General features: G+C 34.7%; 2 protein-coding genes across 4 annotated transcripts; one reads left to right on the forward strand and one right to left on the reverse strand.

Annotated features, from left to right (window-relative positions):
• Positions 1–2,467: 2,467 nt before the first annotated feature.
• LOC129807876 (prolactin regulatory element-binding protein) lies at positions 2,468–4,246 on the reverse strand. Its single transcript, XM_055857473.1, has 2 exons — positions 2,913–4,246; positions 2,468–2,843 (listed from the first exon to the last, which is right to left on the reverse strand). The coding sequence occupies exons 1-2, from the start codon at positions 4,114–4,116 to the stop codon at positions 2,758–2,760; spliced, it is 1,290 nt and encodes a 429-aa protein (XP_055713448.1). The 5' UTR covers positions 4,117–4,246; the 3' UTR covers positions 2,468–2,757.
• A 3,515-nt stretch (positions 4,247–7,761) lies between these two features.
• On the forward strand, positions 7,762–17,340 carry LOC129807873 (chitinase-3-like protein 2). 3 transcript variants are annotated; one of them, XM_055857470.1, is made up of 4 exons: positions 7,762–8,016; positions 8,084–8,211; positions 12,011–13,349; positions 17,207–17,340. In XM_055857470.1, the coding sequence occupies exons 1-3, from the start codon at positions 7,964–7,966 to the stop codon at positions 13,330–13,332; spliced, it is 1,503 nt and encodes a 500-aa protein (XP_055713445.1). In that variant the 5' UTR covers positions 7,762–7,963; the 3' UTR covers positions 13,333–13,349; positions 17,207–17,340. The 3 variants fall into 3 exon arrangements, with proteins under 3 accessions (XP_055713445.1, XP_055713444.1, XP_055713443.1); XM_055857469.1 differs by having other exon boundaries at positions 7,763–8,016; positions 17,179–17,340; XM_055857468.1 differs by having other exon boundaries at positions 7,763–8,016; positions 12,011–17,340.
• Positions 17,341–23,373: the final 6,033 nt, after the last annotated feature.

Below are 23,373 nucleotides of genomic sequence, written 5' to 3' on the forward strand. Positions count from 1 at the left end.
GCTGCTAAATTGGGTGTCATGGGCGCGCGACCCCAATAGGGATAAGCGATTGAAAATGAATGAATGAATGAAATATAGGTATTTTGCCAAAAAAAACGGCGCCGTGAAAAAGTTATCTGAAGGTGTCATTCCAAAACCGATTTCAGAGTAGTAAATTACCCAAATCTATTTTTTTTATAATTGTGATACTCCGATTTTCTAAAAGTGTTCCGATCGAGCTGAACTTCACAGGGTATATGTTTTTAACATCTCTGATGCCGAAAATGGTAGGCCGCCATTTTCGGGTCCGGCCGGCCGTCCGGTCGTCCGTAGTACGCAATATCTTCGGATTGGAAAGAGATATTTTCATATTTTTTTTTTAAAAAAATATATCTACTTGCGCGTACGACGATTTCTATGCTATTAGTTTTTTGAAAAACCGGTTCTAAACCGGTTTAAAACCGGTTTTTCTAGGTTTTCTCGAAATTGGCCTATGCAATTTGAACCATTTTATGTTCATGTTGTAGCGCTACTTGAGTAGACCAAATTAAAAAAAAATTGGAGATTGCTCCATGATTTCTCGAGATATTTTAAGTTGAAGATTGTAATTTTAAGAAATTTTGCTCGTAGCGTCGTCGGGTGGGAAAAAAAGCGGGAGAAGCGGCGTGACACCTAGGGCCAATTTTTGAAATTCTCACTCGCACCCGCGAGCTCTTTAGTGGCCGAGAGAAATTGACTCGCACACCCCGGAAATTCTTGAGTACGTGCAACGAGTTATTTATGTTATAAAGAAGTCGTTACAGAAGGATTTGAATCTGCGGGGTGTGCGAGTCAATTTCTCTCGGCCACTAAAGAGCTCGCGGGTGCTAGTGAGAGTTTCAAAAATTAGCCCTCAGATGCAGTTAGCACAGTTGCTGAGGCAACCGACGACGATATGTAGAATCCGACCTAGGTCAAAGGCTTTTTTGGATACAGGGAGTCTAAGATAAAAAAAAAATTTGACACTCTCATGTAGGGGAAAGTGCCCATGCTTGATACCATTGGAAGCTTTGTTATGACTAAATTTTCTATGTTTCACAATATATATGTGACTCATCGCAACCATATTTTGAAAACTATGGGAAAGTGGCCAATTTTTAAAATATATTGCGGAGTCACGTTTATTGAAAAACATAGGAAAAATTTAATCATTACGAAGCTTTCAACGGTATCAAGCATGGGCACTTTCCCTTATCAGAGTGATCTATGATTGTCAAAACGTGTAAATAGAAAATTTGGGCCCGATCTGACGAGATCGCATTTCACCTGTGACCACAAATACTGAGATTGTAAAGAATGTCAGCTAACTTAGAATATATCAGGTAAAAAAATCTTTCCGAGTTGAAAGAGACGCCTGGTACCAGGTGTTATTGCAAAGTTCTTTTGTTGCTTTTGTATAGGGTAAATTAAACTAATTCAAAACCTGCTCCAAATGGAAATTTTTCGCTACTCCAAATGGAAACTTCATTGTTTTTATGATAAATACAGTACTAAATTACTATATTTATATATTTTCTATACCACAGTTTCATTATTGAGTTAATTTTGCTTCAAATATGACGAAAATCCATTCATATTCACAAATTTTAATTTGTTAATTTCTCAGAAAAATTAAAAGTGTTCCTTTTCACCATCGATTTTTTCATCGATCGACCGTGTTTTCCAATGAAAAACACAATGAGGTGACTGTTGTTTATTCGTTTTGTTTAACATTTATGTCATATTTCTCGCTAATTTCAACTAAAATAATTACTTATTTCGTGAACAAAAAGGATTTTGAACTAAAAGTGTCTGCAAGTGCTTCAATAGGAAACCCCGAAAATATGATTTTTTTGGAGAGATTTTCTTATTGTTTTAGATGAGAAAGGAGAAAAGACCAGGAATAAGAACAAATCCTGCTCTCAGGAGCAATTCAACAAGGTTTTGGAAGCCTTTTGTCGCGGTTTCACTTGAACTGTTTGTCTCCAATTAGAAACATTCCCTTGTCTCCATTTGGATTAATATGTTTCCAATACAAGCATTTTACTATTGTAACTAAACAGTAACATTCTAGAAGAGTCAAGGAGCAAATTTATGTAATTCTCTTCGGAAAAAATATGAACTTAATGTGTTGAATCTTCTGCCAAAGTTAAGGCGTCTGGAAATGGTTCTGAATTAGGCCATTTACCCTACAGTGAGAAAAAAACGGGGGTGCAATTAACTTTTTTTCCTCGTAACTTTAACACTTTTTAGGTGTAAAAATATACCAACATTTTTTAATGCTAAATTTACACCTTTTTAAGGGTAAAATTAACACGAAAAAGGGTAACTTTAACCCATAATACACCTAAAAAGGGTAATATTTACACCGATTTTGGATCAATACTGCAGGGTAAAATTAACATTTCCGTAATGTTATTTTAACTTTTTCGGATTTCCAAAATCAATTCATAAAATCGACAAAGTTGTATTTTTTTAATAATTGTTTTTATTTTAATCACTTTTGTCCTAAAATTTTCAATATTAATTTGATTAATTTACATATAAGCGGTATTTGATTCTTGGTTGAAACTGGCTCAGCATCTTTTGTCCACTTTTCGGCGCTTCTGAGGTTCGATTTCCGGAGTGCAAGTTTTTCTCATTTGTTTTTTCGAGGTATTTTCCTGGGGATGCCCCTGGGCAAGGTAAAAAAAATGCAACTCTCCATTTTTAAGTATACGAGAAATCTTATTGATAAGGGAATAAATATTGAACAATTAGCTACAATCCCATGTAAGAGCACAGCATGAATGTGAGAAAGAGAATGACGATGATGAGGATAATTGCTGCCCAGGCGGGAAGGGTATCTGTTGGGAGAGAAGATAAGATTGTTTTTTTTTTTTTGGCGTTGCAGGGGGTTTTTGGTTTTTACTTACGTCTGTACTGGAGACTGTGGATGCAGATGCGATTGTCCACGGAGATGGAGAGAACAGCTGCTTCGGAATCGCTGGAGATGGCTGGGCCATCGGAGCTGAGAACGGGCAAAAATTGAAGTCCGGTGACAAACATGGAATGGGCATTGGGTATATGGAGCACTCGCTGAAGGCTGAAGGCAATGTGAATGGACACTGAGCCACTGAACATGGTTCCAATTGCCACGAAACGTCCGTCATCTCGCACCGAGAGTGCCGAGAGACTTTCATCGACGCCAACTGCTCGCTGTAGGATTCCCGTTTCCGGATCCCATTGCTGCAGGAAACCTTTCTGCTTTCCGGACTTGCCCAGTGGATTGGCCAGAGTGAACAGGCGACATTTGTTCCTCTTGTCCTCAATCACGCCAAAGCGGCAGCGTTTGAAGAGATACTTGATACCTTCCGGCGGTTGCCAGGTAAGTGTTCCTGCTTCCTTTCCCGTAGCCACATCCCAGACCACTCCCAAGCCATCTTTGGCTATTGACACCACGAGTTTCCCATCTGGACTGAAATCCAGGTCATCCAGTTCTTTCGAATGTGCCGCAATGTCACGTGATTTGGTCATTCGGGGAAAATTCCACAGCCTCAGGCGACCATCTGTCCCACCTGTGGCCATCAACTTACAATCCCAGCTCAATCGCACCACCCTCTGGATTGGTTCCCTGTCCAGAAAATCCGTCTGTACCGAGTCTCCTGGCTTGATGTCAAATGACAGACGTCTGAAGGACATTTTCCTTTCCGGAGGGATATCCTCAACTCCCGAATTCTGAGATTGACGCGTGGACGTGCGTCTCTGACGAACAGTTGTCTTCTCCGTCTCTCCCTCCTTTCCACTGCCCGTAGATTCATCGATTACCTTAGTATTTACATGATACATCTGACAATGACTCTCCTGACCAGCCACAAGAAATGACCGTCGACCGTCACTTCGGACGGCACAGTTCATAACGACACTGGGTCCAGTCTCATGCCTGATGACCTCTTCAGCCACAAATCTGTCTCCGTTGTGGTAAATCTCGTAGATTTCAAATCCATTGGCCACACCAGTCTTTGAGGATCCTCCTCCGCCAGCCACCAAAACATGACGACTGCTCAGCATTTCGATGGAGTACAGCGGGAAATTCACTCGCGCCAGAAGGCCCTCATTGGGCCGACGAATTGGTGGCATTTCGGAAGCCACTGCACTAGCTAGGAATCCTGATTTTGGGCTTTTCGCGGAGCTCCGGAGGATTCTTCCACGTTTTCTCTTTCTGTCACGCACAAACACACACAAACAGGCGGCTGGAAGTGTGACTGGAAGGTCATGTCACTTCCAATGGACATTCAAAAACTATGTCGTTATTCAAGGGGGAGTTATCTCATCGCTGGAACAAAAAATACTCGCTTGCTTTTGGTAAGTTAAATGTTAAAAATCTAACACATTTTTTAATCCTCAGTAGGGGAAAGTGTCCATTCTTGATACGATCCAAGCTTAATAATACAGTAGTCTCTCGCTAATTCGGCTCTTTTAAAATCGGGTTACTTTCTAATTCGGGCAGCAGTTAAATTTGAAAAAAGTTTGTTGACATTTTTCAAGTTCGATTATGATTATCGAATCAAGAAAATATGCTCAAATTTGCTATGTTCTCTTAGTTCTGATGTGTTTTTGTATTATTAAGAGATTTTCATGAAATTTACAATATTATATGAGCATATAAACTTAATATGTGCATGCGGATGAACAAAAAGTCGTTGCGTTTCAAAAAATTTGTCGCCCGAATTTCTCTCTAATTCCGGTGACATTTTGGTCCCATGCCCGAATTTGAGAGAGTCTACTGTAACTATTTTTTTCTATGTTAATCAATAGTTTTGACTCATAGCAATATATTTCAATAGCTGGTTCTAAGCCTCATATTTCCTAAAAAAGATTAGGATCCTAGCTCTTTTTTCCTAGTTTCAGGAAGTAAAAATCAGAAATAGGTCCAAAACTGTAATTACAATACATGATATTTCATAAGTTTTTTCTTAATTAATGTCGCTATACTGGAAAACTGCTATCATAGGCACATAGAGGGTTCATCAGTATTATTTATGCAAAAATATTTTTACTCGGTGGACACTGTTTTTGTGGGTAGTGACAAATTCATAAATTCTACCTGTGTCTATCCTACATTTTAAGAAGAGTCCATGAATAATAATTTAAATGTAGCAATTCTATCATTAAATGATTCTTTCATAATTACACCTATTGTAATCCTCCAATTTTATCGACAATTGACATAGCCTTCAACACTGTTGCCTGAATTTTAAGGTTGCAAAGTGACATTTTCATGGACTCAAAGTGAAAAAATGGTTTTCGCTAGCGCCCTAATGTCATAAAAACACCGCTTAGAAAAGTTACATAAAAGTGATTTTAAAACTAATAACTAGTTGTACAAACGATTTTAGTAGATAGATTATAGTTCCGTCTAAACATTGATGTGCAATTTTTGGTATCCGGTGAAATTTTTACAGTGAAAATGGGCCTTCGAATTCTCGAATCAATCATTATACAGGAAGGCCCCGGACCCAACTTGTATAAAAATCGCCACTGAATTTCCATTTTCTTCTTGAAGAAAATCTAAGGATTTCCAGGAACTATTTGAGGTGGGATTATGAACCTAATAAGTGATACATTTTTTTGTCATAGTGGAAGAATCGCTTCGGTTTGTGTGTTAAATCAGAAAAAAATCACGAACCTTGGATATCATTTTACAGTATCAAGCATGGGCGCTTTCCCCTATCACCCGTATCACCATTTTCGCTCTGAATATATGGATAGGGAATTGAGCATGTATGACAGCTTACTGATGCGGGGTTTTGCGCTAGTGTGCGGTTTTTTCAATTCTCGGTTTTTTTGCATGCGGTATGCTTCCACATTTATTTTAGTTTTTCGCTAATTAAGTAGGGTAAATGACCTAATTCAAAACCATTTCCAGACACTTTAACTTTGACAGAAGATTCAACACATTATGTTCATATTTTTTCTGAAGAGAATTAAAGGTTTTCTTTATTTCTTTAATTATATATGCTTCCAAGAGCGCAAGCTCAAAAGCATAATTAATTTAAAATAAATAAATAAATAAATAAATAAATAACATAACATAAATTTGCTCCTTGACTCTTCTAGAATGTTACTGTTTAGTGAAAATTCTTTAGATATAATTTGAAATACAACTTAAATACAAGAAAATACGCAAGCGTAAAATGCTTCTATTGGACACATATTAATCCAAATGGAGACAAGGGAAAGTTTCTAATTGGAGACAAACAGTGTAAGTAAAATCGCGACGAAAGGCTTCCAAAACCTTGTTGAATTGCTCTTGAGTGCAGAATTTGTTCTTATTCTTGGTTTTTTCTCTTTTCCCATCTAAAAAAATAAGAAAATCTCCCAAAAAAATCATATTTTCGGGGTTTCCTATTGAAGCATTTGTAGGCACTTCAGAAAGACCCTTTTTGTTCACGAAATAAGTAATTATTTAATTTGAAAACTTCACGTACCATTAACAATAAAGATTAACACTTAAATTCCTTAAATTAACTAAAATAACCAGAAATATGACATAAATATTAAACAAAACGAATAAACAAAATCACCTAATTGTGTTTTTCATTGGAAAACATGGTCAGATATATGAACAATTCAATGGTGAAAAGGAACACTTTTAATTTTTCTGAGAAATTAACAAATTAAAATTTGTGAATATGAATGGATTTTCGCTTTATTTGGAGCAAAATTAACTAAATAATGAAACTGTGGTAATAGAAAATTATATAAATGATAATTTAGTACTGTATTTATTATGAAAACAATGACATTTCCATTTGGAATAGAGAAAAATTTCCATTTGGAGAAGGTTTTGAATTAGCTTAATTTACCCTACTGGCACACCTTTTAGAAGATCAAGAAAATTTCATGAAATCGGAATTCACATCATTTTCCTTCTCATGTTTGCTTAGGTCTCCTATACATTATCGCACTCTTCTTCTTCCTTTGAACATCACCTCAAATTTAATTTAGTTCAGTATAAATATAAAATCTAATTTGAAGCGGGAAAATGTCAGATAGATATATGGGAAACGTTTAAAAGAGAAAATGATGTGAATTTTAATTTAATGAAATTTTCCTGCTCTAAAGGGTGGGCGGTCGAGGCCATTACTGCTTAACCCATTCCTTACCATGGTATTATACATCATACGCAAATTGAGTGATTTTAATGATTTATTCCAGAGCAATTGATATTCGAATTTCTGTCGGGAATGAATTTTTAGTTACTTTAGTCCTTCAATTACTTGGAAAAAAATAGCCCGACAGAGATTGCAATACATTTTGTTGTTCTTTTCTCGCTTTGCGTGAAGTCATCCCGTCGAATTCAGACGACATCCCGTCGAATTTCTTAAAAATGACCTCCATCCTCTTTCCTGATTTGAATTCTAGTTGCCAATTTGTTTTCTTGGATAGTTACTCTATCTAAATCAAAAGAGTTTGTAATGAATTAATGTACAGAATTTAAATTCAGTGACCTGTTTGAGGGCGGCTCCTCGCGCCCCCATCAGAGTTAATTTTTTTTTCTTTTCAAAAAATTCATCTATTAATCTGTAGGAATAGGAAACTAATCCCAAAATATGAACATTCTATCTCAAGTATTTCTGGTACATTGACTGAATGGGTTAATCCAAATTCCAGTAAATTTGAATTTCCAGCCTTCTGAACGCGTTCTGTGGCTGGAAAGGCTGGAAAGATACTGGAAGTATTTTCATGATTGGAACAATGACAACTCAGCTGATTGTCAAATAAGCTGTCAAATTGGAGTACAAGAATCTTATCAGTGCACAAGAGCTTTGTTATTATTCCACTTTTCTGCACAGTAAAATGTTCTTTGCAATTGAATGAGTGTCTCAGTGAATTTACGAAAGACTTTTTCATCGAGTTCAAGAAGAATTCAAGCCATCATCTGCCTGGGATTGAGTGGAAAAGTGTTGTGAAAAGACAGGAGATGTCTCAGCAGCAAGTCAAGTACGAATTACTCGAGGGTCAGCGTGAAAATAGGTATTTCCTGAAATTCCTCTATTTGCCAATTCCCAGAGTAACTTCCTTGTTGTTGGTGTGTTTGCAGACTCAAGTACTCATCCTACCTCCAGGTCACACTCCTAATTCTCCTGTGTGCAGTGTCCAGTGTGACTGTGTACACGACATGGACAATAATCTACCGGAACAGTTTCAATTACCCCCCAAAATTATTTGGTTAGTATTCTCATGATTAATTTTTCATATCCGTTTTTTGGGTTGGTCGTGTCTCGTCACTTTCTGGGCTGTGGTTTGTTTTGGGCAGAAAAGTCATCCATTTTCAGGGATTACGGAAGACTTGAGATATTATGCGCTCACTCATTCAACTTTGTTTTTATCATTTCGCATTGAAATTGCAAAAAAAACAACTGCGAATAATGAAAGAGGGAATAACAAGGTCTTGTGCACTAGAAATCCGCAATTTGCGTCAACACAATTGTTTTCTAATAAATAAAGCTGGTTAAACATTCTGGAAAATGACCCAGAATAAAGCAATTGAGTATTTTAAAAGAAATTTTAAAGATTATTTTGTATTATTTTGAGGTACGTAGGGGAAGTCGGGGATAACTTAGCTACTAAATTATTTTTTTATATACGTATAAATGTCCAAAATTGACTGATAATTTCAGTGAAAATATGAGGAAATTTAATTTTGCTCAATGTCCCTTCTAAAATTTTCAAGTTATCCAAATGTCCCAGTTTCAAAAATACAACGATAGTCGTAGTCTTGGATTGTGAAAAAATTACTACGATTATCATGTGTAATGTAGTTCATTTTTTATACGTAAATTGAATTTTACAACGATTATCGTTTGAAATTAGTTGGCGTAGTAAAACAGCGTTGAATTCCGAAAACAAGCTACAACGGTAGTCGTAGTAATCTTCAACTGTGAAATAAATTACTACGATTATCGTCAGCATCGTCAGTAATGGAACTATCATGGTTTTCATTATATTATTTCCAAGGATTATCTAAGCAAGAAGATCCTTTAGCATTTGCTGCTGAAAAAATAATTTTGCAACCGTTATCGTTAGAAATTTTGTCTTTGATTAAAAATTACTACGATTATCATTTTATTTTTGAGAATCCACAGGAAGGTTTGACACGTTTTTATTGTGTTAACTAATCGTTGAAAAAATCAATTTTAGATCAAAAAAGAACTTTTGCTTTGATAATAATCGTTGGAAATAATACAATGATAATCGAGTTACTTCCATTACGGAGCTAATCGTAATACGGAATCGTTTCTGTCTTAGAAATAAGGAATTTAATCAAGGAATTTTTAAACATTACAAAGACTGCGGGATCGTACCGTGATCGATGCAATGAATATGGAAACGTTTTTTTTATCCAAAGAACATAGAAGGGTCTGTATCCAAGAAACACAGGATAACTTTTATCCAAAAAATACCGAATCGTTTCTTTACAAGAAACACGCATACGTTCTTATTCAATGAACTCGAAAATGTTACTATTTGGTAAAAATCGTTTCTATCCAAGCAACACGGAAAGGATGTTTATCAAAAAAAAAAAAAAACTGAAATGTTTTTTTATCCAAGGAATACAAAAACGTCTATAGTCAAGGTTCACGAATTCGTTTCTATCAAAGAAACACCGAATCGTGTCTTTAAAAAAGACACGGAATCATTCCTACATAAAAAACGGAAACGATGTTTATCAAATAAAAAAAAGAAAAACGGAAATGTTTTTTTATGCAAGCAATACGGAAAACTTTATATTCAAGGCTCATAAATTCGTTTCTTCTTAAAAAAGATACGGAATTGTTTCTATAAACAAAAATACGAAAACTATTTTTATCCAGATGGTAATTTTTTTTTTATTCAAGGAATACGAAAACGTTTGTATTCAAGGCTCGCGAATTCGTTTCTATCTAAGAAACATCGAATCGTTTCTTAAGACACGTAATCGTTTCTATCTTGAAAAAAAATATGACAGCTATTTTTATCCAAAGAAGATGGAAATGTTTTTTTTATCCAAGGAATACGGAAACGCTCATATTCAAGGCTCACGAATTCGTTTTTATCCAAGACACCCAACCTAACCGTTTCTTAAAAATGATACGGAATCATTTCTATCTAAAAAAGAATACGAAAACGATTTTTATCCAAAGAAGATGGAAATGCTTTTCACCCAAGGAATACGGAAACGCTTATTTTTAAGACTCATGAATTCGTTTCTATCCAAGAAACACTGAATCGTTTCTTTAAAAAGACATGGAATCTTTTCTATCTAAAATTTAAAAAAATACAAAAATGAATTTTATCCAAAAGAAACACAAACAATATTTATCCAAGGAATACGGAAAGGTTTATTTATATTCAAGGCTCACGAATTCGTTTCTATCCAAGAAAACCTAACCGTTTCTGAAAAATGATACGGAATCATTTCTATCTAAAAAAAATACGGAAACGTTTTTTATCCAATGAAGACGGAAATGTTTTTTATCCAAGAAATACCGAAACGTTTATATTCAAGGCTCACAAGTTCGTTTCTTTCCAACAAACACTAATAGTTTCTACCTAAAAAAAATACGAAAACTTTTTTTATCCAATGAAGACGGTAATGTTTTTTTTTTATCCAAGGAATACGAAACGTTTATATTCAAGGCTCACGAATTCTTTTCTATCCAAGAAACACTAAATCGTTTCTTTGAAAAAGACACGAAAGAGTTTCTACTAAAAAAAAACTGAAAATGATTTTTATCCAAAGAAGATGGAAATGTTTTTTTATCCAAAGAAGACGGAAACACTTATATTCAAGGCTCATGAATTCGTTTCTATCCAAGAAACACTGAATCCTTTTTCAAAAAAGACACGGAATTGTTTCCATCTAAAAAAAAATGCGTAGACTATTTTTATCCAAGGAAGACGGAAATGTTTTTTATCCTAGGAATGCGAAAACGTTTAAATTCAAGGCTCACGAATTCCTTTCTATCCAAGAAAACCTAATCGTTTCTTAAAAATTATACGGAATTATTTCTATCTAAAAAAAATACGAAAACGATTTTTATCCAAAGACGGAAATGTTTTTTTTTATCCAAGGAATACGAAAACGTTTATATTCAGGGCTCACGAATTCGTTTCTATTCAAGAAACACTGAATCGTTTCTATCTAAAAAAAATACGAAAACGTTTTTTTATCCAATGAAGACGGAAATGCTTTTTACCCAAAGAATACGGAAACGCTTATATTCAAGGCTCATGTATTCGTTTCTATCCAAGAAACACTAATCGTTTCTATCTAAAAAAAATACGCGAAAACGTTTTTTATCCGATGAAGACGGAAATGTTTTTTTATCCAAGGAATACGGAAAGGTTTATATTAAAGACTCACGAATTCGTTTCTATCCAAGAAAATCGAATCGTTTCTATCTTAAAAAAAATACGATACGAAAACGATTTTTATCCAAAGAAGACGGAAATATTTTTATCCAAGGAATACTGCAACGTTTTATCTAAGAAATGTGGAAACATTTTAATTTATTCGACACCGGATTATATTTTAAGATGAAATACGGAAATGTTATTTTATCAATGGTACACGAAAACATTCCTTGAAACCCAGAAATGCAACAAAGAAACACAGACAGGGTTTCAAAACGTAAAATTTGCATCTTAAAATCATAGAAACTTACTAAAATCGAATAATCATGATTTTCATTAAGTCAGGAAAAAATTAAAAACAAAAATGCGCAACAGCATGTTCCGATTATCACTCGGCTAAGTGACTTTCAAAATACTTCTTATAATTCGTATTAAAAATGTTTGATTAGTATAGATAGGATTGGTCAATGAAAACGTATTTTGGTCAATAAATAACTAAAAAGAGGTCAGGAATATTTTTGAAAAAAATCCCCAATCTCCATTAAATAAACTAAGTCAAATCAATATTATTGTTCCGATTAAGTATTTGGGTTGCCTTATCAAAGGAATTTGTTCCTTCAATCTCTCGTAGATGTTCCAAAGCTCTGGATTCATCGAACAGAATTGTATTCTCAGTATCTGAGTGATTATTCAGTCCCGGAGACGCACAATGCGACAAATGGGACTGACAGTGCCTTGGAGAGTGCACAGAGATCTCCAGTGGGAGTCAAAGAGCTCGACAATGAGCGTATCTCCCCATCGCGCTACGGAAATTTCATTCCGGGAGCTGCGAGTGGGAAGAAGAAGTTGGTGTGTTACTACACTGCTCCCTATGATGTCATTAATGGGCGAGAATTGCTCGCCAAAGACATAGATCCGCATCTCTGCACCCATATCAATGTGGGATTTGCAGGAGTGGTCAATAATTCCTTGTTCCTGGACGATGTGCTGCGGGAGACTTTTGTCAAAGTGACAGCACTGAAGAAGATCAATCAGGAATTGAAGATTCTCGTGTGGACGGGTGGGATGGATTCGGGGGGATTTTCGGAAATGGTGAAAGATCATGCTAGTAGGAAGCATTTTATTCAGAGTGTCAAGAGTGTCTTGGAGACTTACAGGTTGGATGGGATTGATCTCGATTGGGAATTTCCGGGGGGATTTGATCGGCAGAGGCAGCATTTTTCGCAGCTTCTGCATGAGATCCGGAGGGAGTATCAGCGAGAGCATAGAACTTACTTGCTGACTGTGGCTGTGGCAGCTCCACGGCCAATCATTGATGTGGCGTATGATGTTGGAGAGATCAATAGCTATGCGGATTTTATCAATGTTATGACGTATGATTATCACTTTTATGCCCCTTCCACCCCATTTACGGGCATCAATGCTCCCCTGTTTCCGCGAGAAAATGAAAAAGGACTCCTTGGGATGCTCAATATCAACTATACTGCCAATTATTGGCTGGAAAGGGGCATGGACAAGGACAAAATTGTCATTGGACTGCCCACTTATGGACATTCCTTCCGTCTGGCCAATCCCCTCAATAGGCACATTGGGAGCCCCTCAACGGCCAATGGGGCAACGGGAGTGCTAGGATTCACGTCCTACTCGGAAGTTTGCTGGTTTCAGCAGAACAATATCTTCGTAACGACAGTTTACGACAATGCCACCTGTTCGCCCTACACGACAGCCGGAACTGAGTGGATCTCCTACGATGACGTCGTCAGTCTCGAGTGCAAGACAAAATGGGTGAAGGATAGTGATTTTGGAGGTGTAATGATCTATTCCCTGAACGCAGATGATCATGGGCTGTACTGCAGAAGGCAGGGAGATGCCCTAGTCAAGCAAGAAACATTCCCACTCTCCCGGAAAATCCATTCGGTTCTCTTCAGTAATTTCTCCACCACGGGCAATTGAGGGTAGAATTCCCGGAGGTAAGTGTCTAGCATTGATGATAAGAATAGCCCCAGGGGATGCATTAGGAAATTATTGAGGTGTTTATCCCGGAGAAATGCGTAAAATTGCAATTTTATCTCATCAAAATATTCTTATTGAATGACTTACCATCCGATTTGGAAAATGTACAGTCTTTCTCCCAAAGAAAATTATCCGAATTTGATTTTAGCATTTTCAAATTTACCACATCCCGGAAGTAGGCTTTTAGGTCTCTTGAAAATAGTGTAAGTGGCTTTAGGCTTTGTTGCAGAGCTTAATATGAAGAAAAATTGCTGTTTAATATGGAATATTTTTGTAGTAATTATTTTGTCGTAGGGAAAACCGCGGTAACCTCGGATGACTGTAGCTTCGGACAACTCGATCGTTTTCTAATATTCTAATGAAGTTGATCTATGGCTCTTTTCGGGAAATTTGAGGCATTGGACTAGGTTATAATGGATAAAATTCATAAAAAAAATATGTTGAGAAAAATTATTTGTTCAAAGCTTGAGGCGTGCGAACACCGAGAGAAATCCGAGAAAGTTAAAATAACATTCCGGAAATGTTAATTTTACCCTGCAGTATTGATCCAAAATCTGTGTAAATATTACCCTTTTTAGGTGTATTAGGGATTAAAGTTACCCTTTTTCATGTTAATTTTACACTTCTAATGGTGTAAAATTAACATTAAAAAATGTTAATATATTTTTACACCTAAAAAGTGTTAAAGTTACGAAGAAAAAAAAGTTAATCGCACCCTCTTTTTTCTCTCAGTGAAGGTAGCGCATTTTCTTAAAAATTGATTACCGAAGGAGCAAATGAAAGGCCTTGTAAAATACTGCAATTTTGTGTGCATTATAACTTCGTGGGCCCACCACGAGGGGTGATAAAATCGAAAAAATCGGTTTTCGAAAATTCAATATCGAATATTTCGAACAAACAGATTATGTATTAGTTTCAAGTGCTCTTGGACAGTCTGTAAAGAATTTCAGTTACCATTAGGTGTCATGCAAACATTTTGTTATCAAATTATAAACTTGATGTAAGGAAAACATAATTTTCACGGTAATAAAATAACTTCGAAAACCGCGAAACGCATCCAAAAATCACAGAAATGTTTTTAGAAATGCTGGTATACAACAATTCCATGGAAGAACTAGGCCTTCCCGATAGGAGAGTTTGGGACTACCATTATTATTTTTTCCTAGACAAGAATGAGCTGTGGAATCAAGTGCCACTCATTTTCTTTTAAAACTGCTGTTTTCAAGAAAATCGTCCGTACGTAGCAGCAAATGTCAAAATTTAAACAAAAAGAAATTTTTTGTCTAAAATTGCTCCCGATTAGAACGTTCGTAGAAAGGGTTTTTCCAAACGAAAATACATTCGAGGATCAGTTTGCAAAGCAAAGCAAAGCAGACAGTTTTATTTTTCGTTTCGTCCGCGTGGTGGCCGAATTGTTAGAATTTCGAGGTTTCTAGAGTAGGGTGGAGTCATCACATGTTATACATTGAGAGAAATCCGAAAAAGTTAAAATAACATTCCCGAAATGTTTATTTTACCCTGCAGTATTGATTCGAAAACGGTGTAAATATTACCCTTTTCAGGTGTATTAGGGGTTAAAGTTACCCTTCTTTCATGTTAATTTTACCCTCAAAAAGGTGTAAAATTAACATTAAAAAATGTTGATATATTTTTACACCTAAAAAGTGTTAAAGTTATGAGGAAAAAAAGTTAATCGCACCCTCTTTTTTTCTCTCAGTGTACAGTAGACTCTCGCTCAATCGGCTCTTTTTCAATCGGGCGAAAAATTTTGTTGACAATTTTCACATTTACAAAGGCGTTGACGCCCAAATCTATCGATAAACCGGATGACATTTTGTCCCAAATGCCCAATTGAGAGAGAGTCTACTGTACACTTATAGACAGCTTGCAAAAATCTTAAGTTCTTATCTAAAATAGATTTCGAAAAATCACAAAATTGTTAATCACATTATAAACTAATAATTTTATGACTTCAAAATCTTGTTTATTAGGTAAGAACTCGAGATTTTTGCACGCTGTCCATAAGTGTATAACCTCCATAACTGATGACTCCACCCTATCACCATAATTCCACGGAGAAAAAATAGAGGGTGCGTTTAACTTTTTTTCCTCGTAACTTTAACACTTTTTTGGTGTAAAAATATATCAACATTTTTTAATGTTAATTTTACACCTTTTTAAGGCTAAAGTTAACATGAAAAAAGATAACTTTAACCCCTAATACACCTAAAAAGCATAATATTTACACCGATTTCGGATCAATACTGCAGGATAAAATTAACATTTCCGGAATGTTATTTTAACTTTTTCGGATTTCTCTCAGTGTCAGTATTTACTTTGTTGTGGAATATAATTCAAAACAACGATGTGACGCTCATTATTTTCGGTCTCATTATTAAATCCCTTCATAAACGTTTTAACAGTTTCTTTTTACTGCATTTTATAAATATTTATAACTTCGGGCGAATTTTTAGTACGAGAATTTTGAATGATCTCAGCGAGCACAGTTACTTAAAAAAGACAGCGTTTTCAGCATATTTTTGCTGAAAACTCTGCCTTTTTTTAGCTAACTGTACTCGGTAGGATGTTCGAATTTTACGAATATAAACGACATTTTGAAAGTGATTTTTTCGTAGTTTTGTCGAAAAAGAAGGATGGTGGAACGTTTGAATTTCAATTTCATTAAACTTAGGGTAAGTGTGGCAAATTTCGGCATAGTTTCATGCAAGCGCCAAAGTCTTAAATTTGAAATGTAATATTTTAAATACAAATAGAATTTATTTGTTACTTTTTTTATAAGGACTGTTGCTTGGAACCTTGTAGACAGTTTATCTTCTTTTTTTTTCTCTAAAATCATTCGTAACACATTTTGAAATGAATAAAAATGTAGACATAGCATTGATGGCCTATTCCGGTCACCTTCATTCTCATAGTTCCTTAACATTCCGGAATTCTTCAAATGCCTTTCTAAGATCATCTTGCTCGTCGAAGCGATATTTTTTTGTTATTTTTTTGCATTGTATAATCTCCAGTAGAGTATACAAAAAATAAAAATTCATGAAAATTCGAGGAAAAAAAATGTGGCCGAAATTGTAAGCTGGTCGGAATTTGGTACACTTACCTTATATGTTGAAAAATTGCTTGCTTTAAGTAATTTGAATGTTATTTTTTGCATTGTATAATCTCTAGAGTATGCAAAAACTAAAAATTCGTGGAAATTTGAGGAGCAAAAAATGTGTCCGGAATTGCAAGCTGGCCGGAATTTGGTACACTTACACTAATGTCGTTTTGATAATCTCATTCAACTTTTACACTATTGTGCAATTCATCAGTTCAAATTTTCAAAACTTCCAACGAGTTCTTAAGGAAATTTTCTCTGATATACTGTATTAGCTAGCAACATGATTTGAGAGGTTTAGTTCCATTTTGAAGATAACTAAAGCTTTTGGGAAAATTTCCATAAAAGAATTGCAATTTTTGTTCATAAAAGTTCTGTAGAATTTTTTGGGACACGACTTTGGAACATTCTAGCATTCATTTTCTCATAACGAATGAGATGTCAGGATTCTTAATTGCCAATTTTACGCATTTCTTAGCATAAACACCCCCTATAAATCCCAAATAAAAAGAAAATTCCATACAGTTTTTGAGACGTTAATTGAAGATCAAAGAGATGGAATATTTTTGTTGAAAATTGTGGCAATATTATTAAGTTTTAACTAGCTTTATATACAAGTATAAGTAGGTCATTAATCTCCCTCTTGATCTTCAATTGACAATATTTAGTACAATGTTAATCAAAAAAAAAGAACAGTATAATATGAGGAAGATCAGAAGCTATCAGTATCTCTTCGCCTAAAACCATGTGATTTATCATCGTTGGACAAATGACATAATTCCATATTTATTTTATTTATTATTGATGAGTTCGATGAAGATCTGCGGGAATTACCCTCTTTTTTTTTGTCGTGGATTAGGAAGCTCTTGTCTAAATTCACTTAATTTGCTGAATTTTTTCTTGGTGCTCTCTTGTCAGAAGGAAAGAAGTGATAGAGGGTGGAATGTGGTGGATGTTGCGGAAGAAAAGTATTTGGGAAGATTTACGGTGATTTTGAGAGGATTCGCAACATAATGGGATTTTTTTTTGTGTGTGTGTTTAAAGTGATGCAGAGGGGAAAGGGTATTTTGGGGCAAAAATCAATTGTTGGAAAAATGTCTTTCACGTGAATCTCAAATGGAATACTTCTTTGGCTAAATTTCTAAAGTTTTATGTTTCAGTCATTATCAAATTTGTGAAGGGAGTACAGTTTTCAAAGGGGCATTTCATTGCGGTAACGCAGGTAAAATTAGTGTTCTCAACGATATTTTTTTGCAGTATTTGCAATATTCGCTTGGAAAAATTCTCTCGAATTTTTATTTGGCGCAGTTATTTTACTAAAAGCTTGAGAACTAAAATTGGGAACAGTTGCCAGCGCCATTATCGGTAGAAAACAGTGCCCTCACTCGGAGAATGTTGTCCTTCGATTTTATTTACATGCCCCATAGCAAAATTCCGCCGAAATTCCAGTGGAAAACTAGCGTCCAAATTGCAAAAATCCGCGTAATTTGACGCAAAAATTCCATTAAGTTTTCCATGGAATTTGCAGTCGGAAATTCCATTGGAATCATAGCTCTCCATGGAATTTCAAGTATGATCCACTGGAATTCCAACGTTGAATTCCGCGGTGTTCCGCGGAAGATTTATATGGAAACTCACACGTGAAACGTCCGCGGGATAAGCTGGAAAAATCCTATGGAAATTTCCACTATCTTTCCATAGGGTTTTATATGGTTTTTTCCACTTTTTTTTCTCGAATGTCAAACAAATAAAACGGTGTTGTGACAACGTGGATAATTTATTTTCAAACCTTCCGCAAACATTTTTAGTGACTCCTGCGACGAATTATAATATAGTTAATTATGCGACACTGCGTTTCGTGTACATAATAGTGAAGTGATTACATTAAATAGATCACCAACCTAAACTAAAACTGTTTTTATATCATATAATATCTATTTTATGAAAAAATATTTTTTTTATAAAATAGTTTTTTTTAAATCTAAAGTGCTAATTCGTTATCGCTGGTTCAGTAAAATTTAATTAAATCACCGTGATCTTTGCTATTTCTTTAATATTCGGAAGTAAAATCACGAGGTGCGTGTGACAGCTTCATTTTTTTCCATTTTATTTAGGTGGAAAAATCCACATAAATTCCACGAACATTCCATGGATATATTCCACAGAAAAAATCCAGCATAAATCCATCAAATTTTCCTTGGAACCTATTATGGAAAACTTCTATGGATTTTTTCAAGGAAAAATACTGGAAAATTCCGAGGAGTTTTTCGCTTGAATTCGCTTGATTTTTATGCGCTTTTCGCATAAAAATCAAGATTTTCCGAGGCGGAAGTAGTTATTATTATTATTAATCGTATATTAATATCAAAGCATTCAAATGTAACTGAAAAATTACCCTGTTATTCAAATGAGAGCTTTTTGCAAGCTTTTCGATGTTAGAAGAAGTAGTTGTTGGTCTTTTGAGAATTTTGTCTCCTCATGCATGCATAAAGACTAATAAGACCCATTTAAACTAAGGCATTTTGATTGAAAATCTACTTTTCGATGTAAAAATTCCCCATTGAGCTTTTCCTTTTCTCGTTTTTGTCTATGTTTTGGAGTACTAAACTTGCACTCAAAAACTTTATTTGCTTCATATCGCTCCTTGGAAATTACAAGGGGCCAACTCAATCTGAGCCATTTTTCAGGAGACAGCATGAAAGGAGCATTTAAACGGGCATTTATTTCGAAACCGCTATTTTGACACAAAAGTCCCCCACTGAGCTCTAGATCAGTGCATTTTTGCCTATCTTTCGGCGCCTAAAATCTCCCTCTTCGAAAGCTTCATTCGTTTATGTTCGAATATTTTGACATTTCAAGCGATTTTAAATATTTTTGTTTTGTTTTTCAAGAGTTGTTTTTCTCGTGAACTATTTTCAAAGTTATCAAGAGTCGAAAAGCAGGTGAAATAGTGACACGGTAACGATCACTGTTCTGAATGTATCGTTTAATCTTCATTTAGAATATGGTCACTAGAAAAATCATTCATTAGAAAAATAAAAACTTAGGATATTTTTTTAATTTAGCAACAATATTGGCATAAAATCCTGCGGTAAGACGGTTTTGATATAGAGGATCGCTGCCTTATCTCGTCTTCTTTATGGAGTGTTCGTCACCAGACATAAATATTAACTTTACCACTCTTTAACAAATTCTTTGTAAAACACTCTGTGATTGACGTTTGAAACGTTTCGAAATAAAATAGAAAGTCTTCCAGACTATCTATTTTAGTTAGAACACGCTTGGAGAATTTTTAACAGAGGGTGGAGAAAATTTATCTCAGACATGAACCACTAGGGGTGATTTCCCGAGACTCACCGGTGCATAGCACAGTGGGGTGCATTTCGAAATCCCCCCGTAAAGAAGACGCCTTATAGGGTTTTTTTTGATTCAAAATTACTCTTTGGAAATAAAAATTTCCCACTGAGCTTATTCACAAAGTCATTTTGCCTACTTTCTGGCACACGTTATTTCGAAACGTTTCGAAATAAAATAGAAAATCTGCCAGACTTTCTATTTCAGTCGAGACACAAATGAGAGTTTTATAACAGCTGAGAGATTTTATTCAGACACAAACCTGCTAGGGGAGATTTTCCAAGACATTCTGGTGCATAGCACTATACAAAGCATTTTTATAATGCCCTGGCTTAGAAGCAGGATTAAGGTCCTATTTAAACGAAGGTAATTCGAAATCTCTCTTTTCAAATATTTTTTTTTTATTACTAAAATATTAAACTCAACGCAGTTTTTATATCTTTCGACGTATACCATCTTCTCTGAAAGATTTAATTTTTGAAATTTTGTATGTTTCTGCGCTGAGAATAGTTTCATATAAAAGTTGAATTATCTATCTTCTCTACCGTCTCTAATTTTCATTACCGGGCATTAAATTACACCAGTTTTTTTTTGTTTAATGTCCTGTTAATGAAGGTCCCTTTCCCGTACTTTTACAACGTTTGAAAATGAAGTAGAAAGCCTACCGAATATTTTTAGCCAAGACACACGGGGAAATTGTAACTAACTCATAAAGGTTTTATCTAAGAAAAGAACCACGAGAAGAGAATTTTTCCAAGACAATTTCATTAACTTTTATTGAAGAAATACTCGTAAAATTTTCGCATATTTTGTATTCAATATTCATCAGTGAAATGCCCCTTGGAGGTGATTTCCGAGCCTTCTGGGCTAAAGGAAAATTGTGCTATTGTTTTTGCGTTGAAAGCAAAGTTCTAAGGATGGGAGGGATTGGGTGGGGAAATTCGAATTAGGGGGGAAGGGGAGGACCATGAGGAGGAAAAATTAAAGAAAAATTATCTATGTTAAAGTTGTGTGTTTTACAAAGAGAAAAAAAGAAAGGAAAAATGCCATCATAAGAAGGCGAATTAATGATTCTCAACGCATAGAATTCTAATTTCCCTTCTCATTAAAATCCTCTTGTAGACGTCTTTTTCCCCCCTTCCCCTCATTTTGCAAAAGTTTTTCTTTCGTACTCCCTCTGGCTCAACAGAAAAGCGCCCCCCTTTGAGAGGAAGAGGGAAGATGCCTTTTCATTGAGGCTGAGGACATGGATGGATCTATTGTAAATGGAGCTTGAAAGTGTATTTCCGGGGGACAATTTTGGGGGTAGGTTTGCGCCATCACCCCAGAAAATTCTCCTTAAATACCAATTTATCAAAATGTGTGATAATTTTTCAATTTTCTGGCAGTTTGCTGAAAAAAGGGGAGGAAAAACCCGTTTTATTTGCTTGCCTATATTTTCAAGCCCTGCGTTCAGAAGTAATTTTTCGGATTCAATATTTTTAATTTTGACAATATAAAAACTATATGAAAATTTTTGAATTAAAATATCTAGGTCTAGGAGACAGCTAGAAAAAAGTAGCATATAAAGCAAAGGTACCAATTAAAATTTGCAAAAGAAGGAAGATATAAAAAAATTGGTGCTTAAGATGTCTTAGTCAAAATTTTTTATTAAAAAAAATACAATTTTTCCCAGCGTATTTAATTAAGATTATCCTAAGGCCTTCCATTTGGTATAAAGAAGAATAAAATCGGTTCAGTAGAAGTAGAGCTAAGATCACTTTTGCTTTAGAAACGAAGAAAAAAACATTTTGCCTAGATTACGGGGCAAATGGAAATTAAAATAAATATAAAAAGCATTTTTATAAGCTTCTGCCTTACTTTTTAGTAAAGTAAAGAATAAATAAAGTCGGACAAATGCAATATTACAATATTAATACAGCATTTTTTAATAACTGCAACAGTTTTGTCGGTAAGGTTAAGTAGTTTGACGCAATTTATTTTTTAACAGTTTCTTTTGTTGCATCCAAGATGACTATGGCACGTTTTATTTCGCTAGGATTTTTAGGTATAACTTAAAATATTACGCACAATTTCTAGGTATTAATTTCTTACCTTTAAAATATTATATTTTTTAAAAGGTCACATATGCGTTAAACTGCTTTATCTTTACTTAATTTTTATATCTCACCTGAAGAATAAAAAAAGTAACAATTTCGAGCTTAAAAACAATTAAAAATGCCTTAATGCATTTTTGCAGTTCTATCTGTGTTTGTATTTAAGCCCCGCCCATAAATAATTTTCACTCAATTCTCTTTTAGGAGCTTCTTCTTTCATATAATAAAATTCTTAAGAGTTTCTATATCTTTAATAGAAGGAGTATTATAACACCTTTAAGTAATCAGTCTCATAATTTCAATTTCGAACATTTTCCTGAAGAAATTCGCCCTCGGAAAAATAAGCCACGCCCTCTACGTTATTCTAATACAAAAAATATATAAGTAATAAAGAAAATCATTATTGTTTTTTTTTAATAGAAACACTATGAAAAAATAGGCGGAGTTTCTGTAAGTGGAAAAGGCCATAGAAAGAAGATGTTATAGTATTAATATTTTGGAATCAAAAAGACTACAACGATATAACATTTAACGTCTCTTTTGCCTTTTAATCTTCGATAATGTGTAAATAAGTGTTTTTAAGCACTGACTGATTTCACTGAAAGACATTATAAATTCTTCAAAGGTAACTTAAAATTGTGCTAGATCTTTAAGGCATTTGATAACTTCGCAATATCCTGTTGTATAACGAAATTAATTATTAATGGGGATCAATTAGGATTTAATAATTCCTAACCTTAAATGAAGAAAATGTCTAAAAATACCCTGAGAGAAACTAAGTGAACGTTTGTATTACTTTTTAAACCTCTTGTAATTCTAATTGTCATTGATTTTTCTTAGAAGTAGTTCTCTCTAAAGGCACACATAATGAGAAATTTCTGTGAAAAATTAGCTTCAAAAAGTGTGGATCAAAAAATTTGCCTACACATTATTGGTATGACCGGTATGACTTTTTGATGAAAAGATGGGTTTTTGAAGAAAATTTGTCTAAAGATGTCTACACATTGGGAGCAATTTTCGTCAAAAATTGCGTTTTTGACAAAAATTTGACGTTTCCCCCTACAACTCTACAGGGAATTTCCTTCAAAAAAGCAATTTTTGACAAAAATTTCTCACAATGTGTAGAGGCCATAAAGCTGTCTACACATTGAGCACAATTTTCGCCAAAAAGAGCTTTTTTGAAGGAAATTGGCTGCAGTGCTGTAGGCAGAAACGTCAAAATTCTGTCAAAAATGCAATTTTTGACAAAAATTGCTTTTTGAAGGAAATCGTCTGGACTTCTCTAGGCGAAAACGTCAAAATTCTGTCAAAAATACAATTTTTGACGAAAATTGCTTCCAATGTGTAGAGGCCTTAATGTGTAGGCAATTTCTTTCAAAAATCATATCCAGTTCAAGGTAATTTCCACCAAAA

This window comes from Phlebotomus papatasi, chromosome 3 (assembly GCF_024763615.1).
Source record: "Phlebotomus papatasi isolate M1 chromosome 3, Ppap_2.1, whole genome shotgun sequence".
NCBI lineage: Eukaryota > Metazoa > Arthropoda > Insecta > Diptera > Psychodidae > Phlebotomus > Phlebotomus papatasi.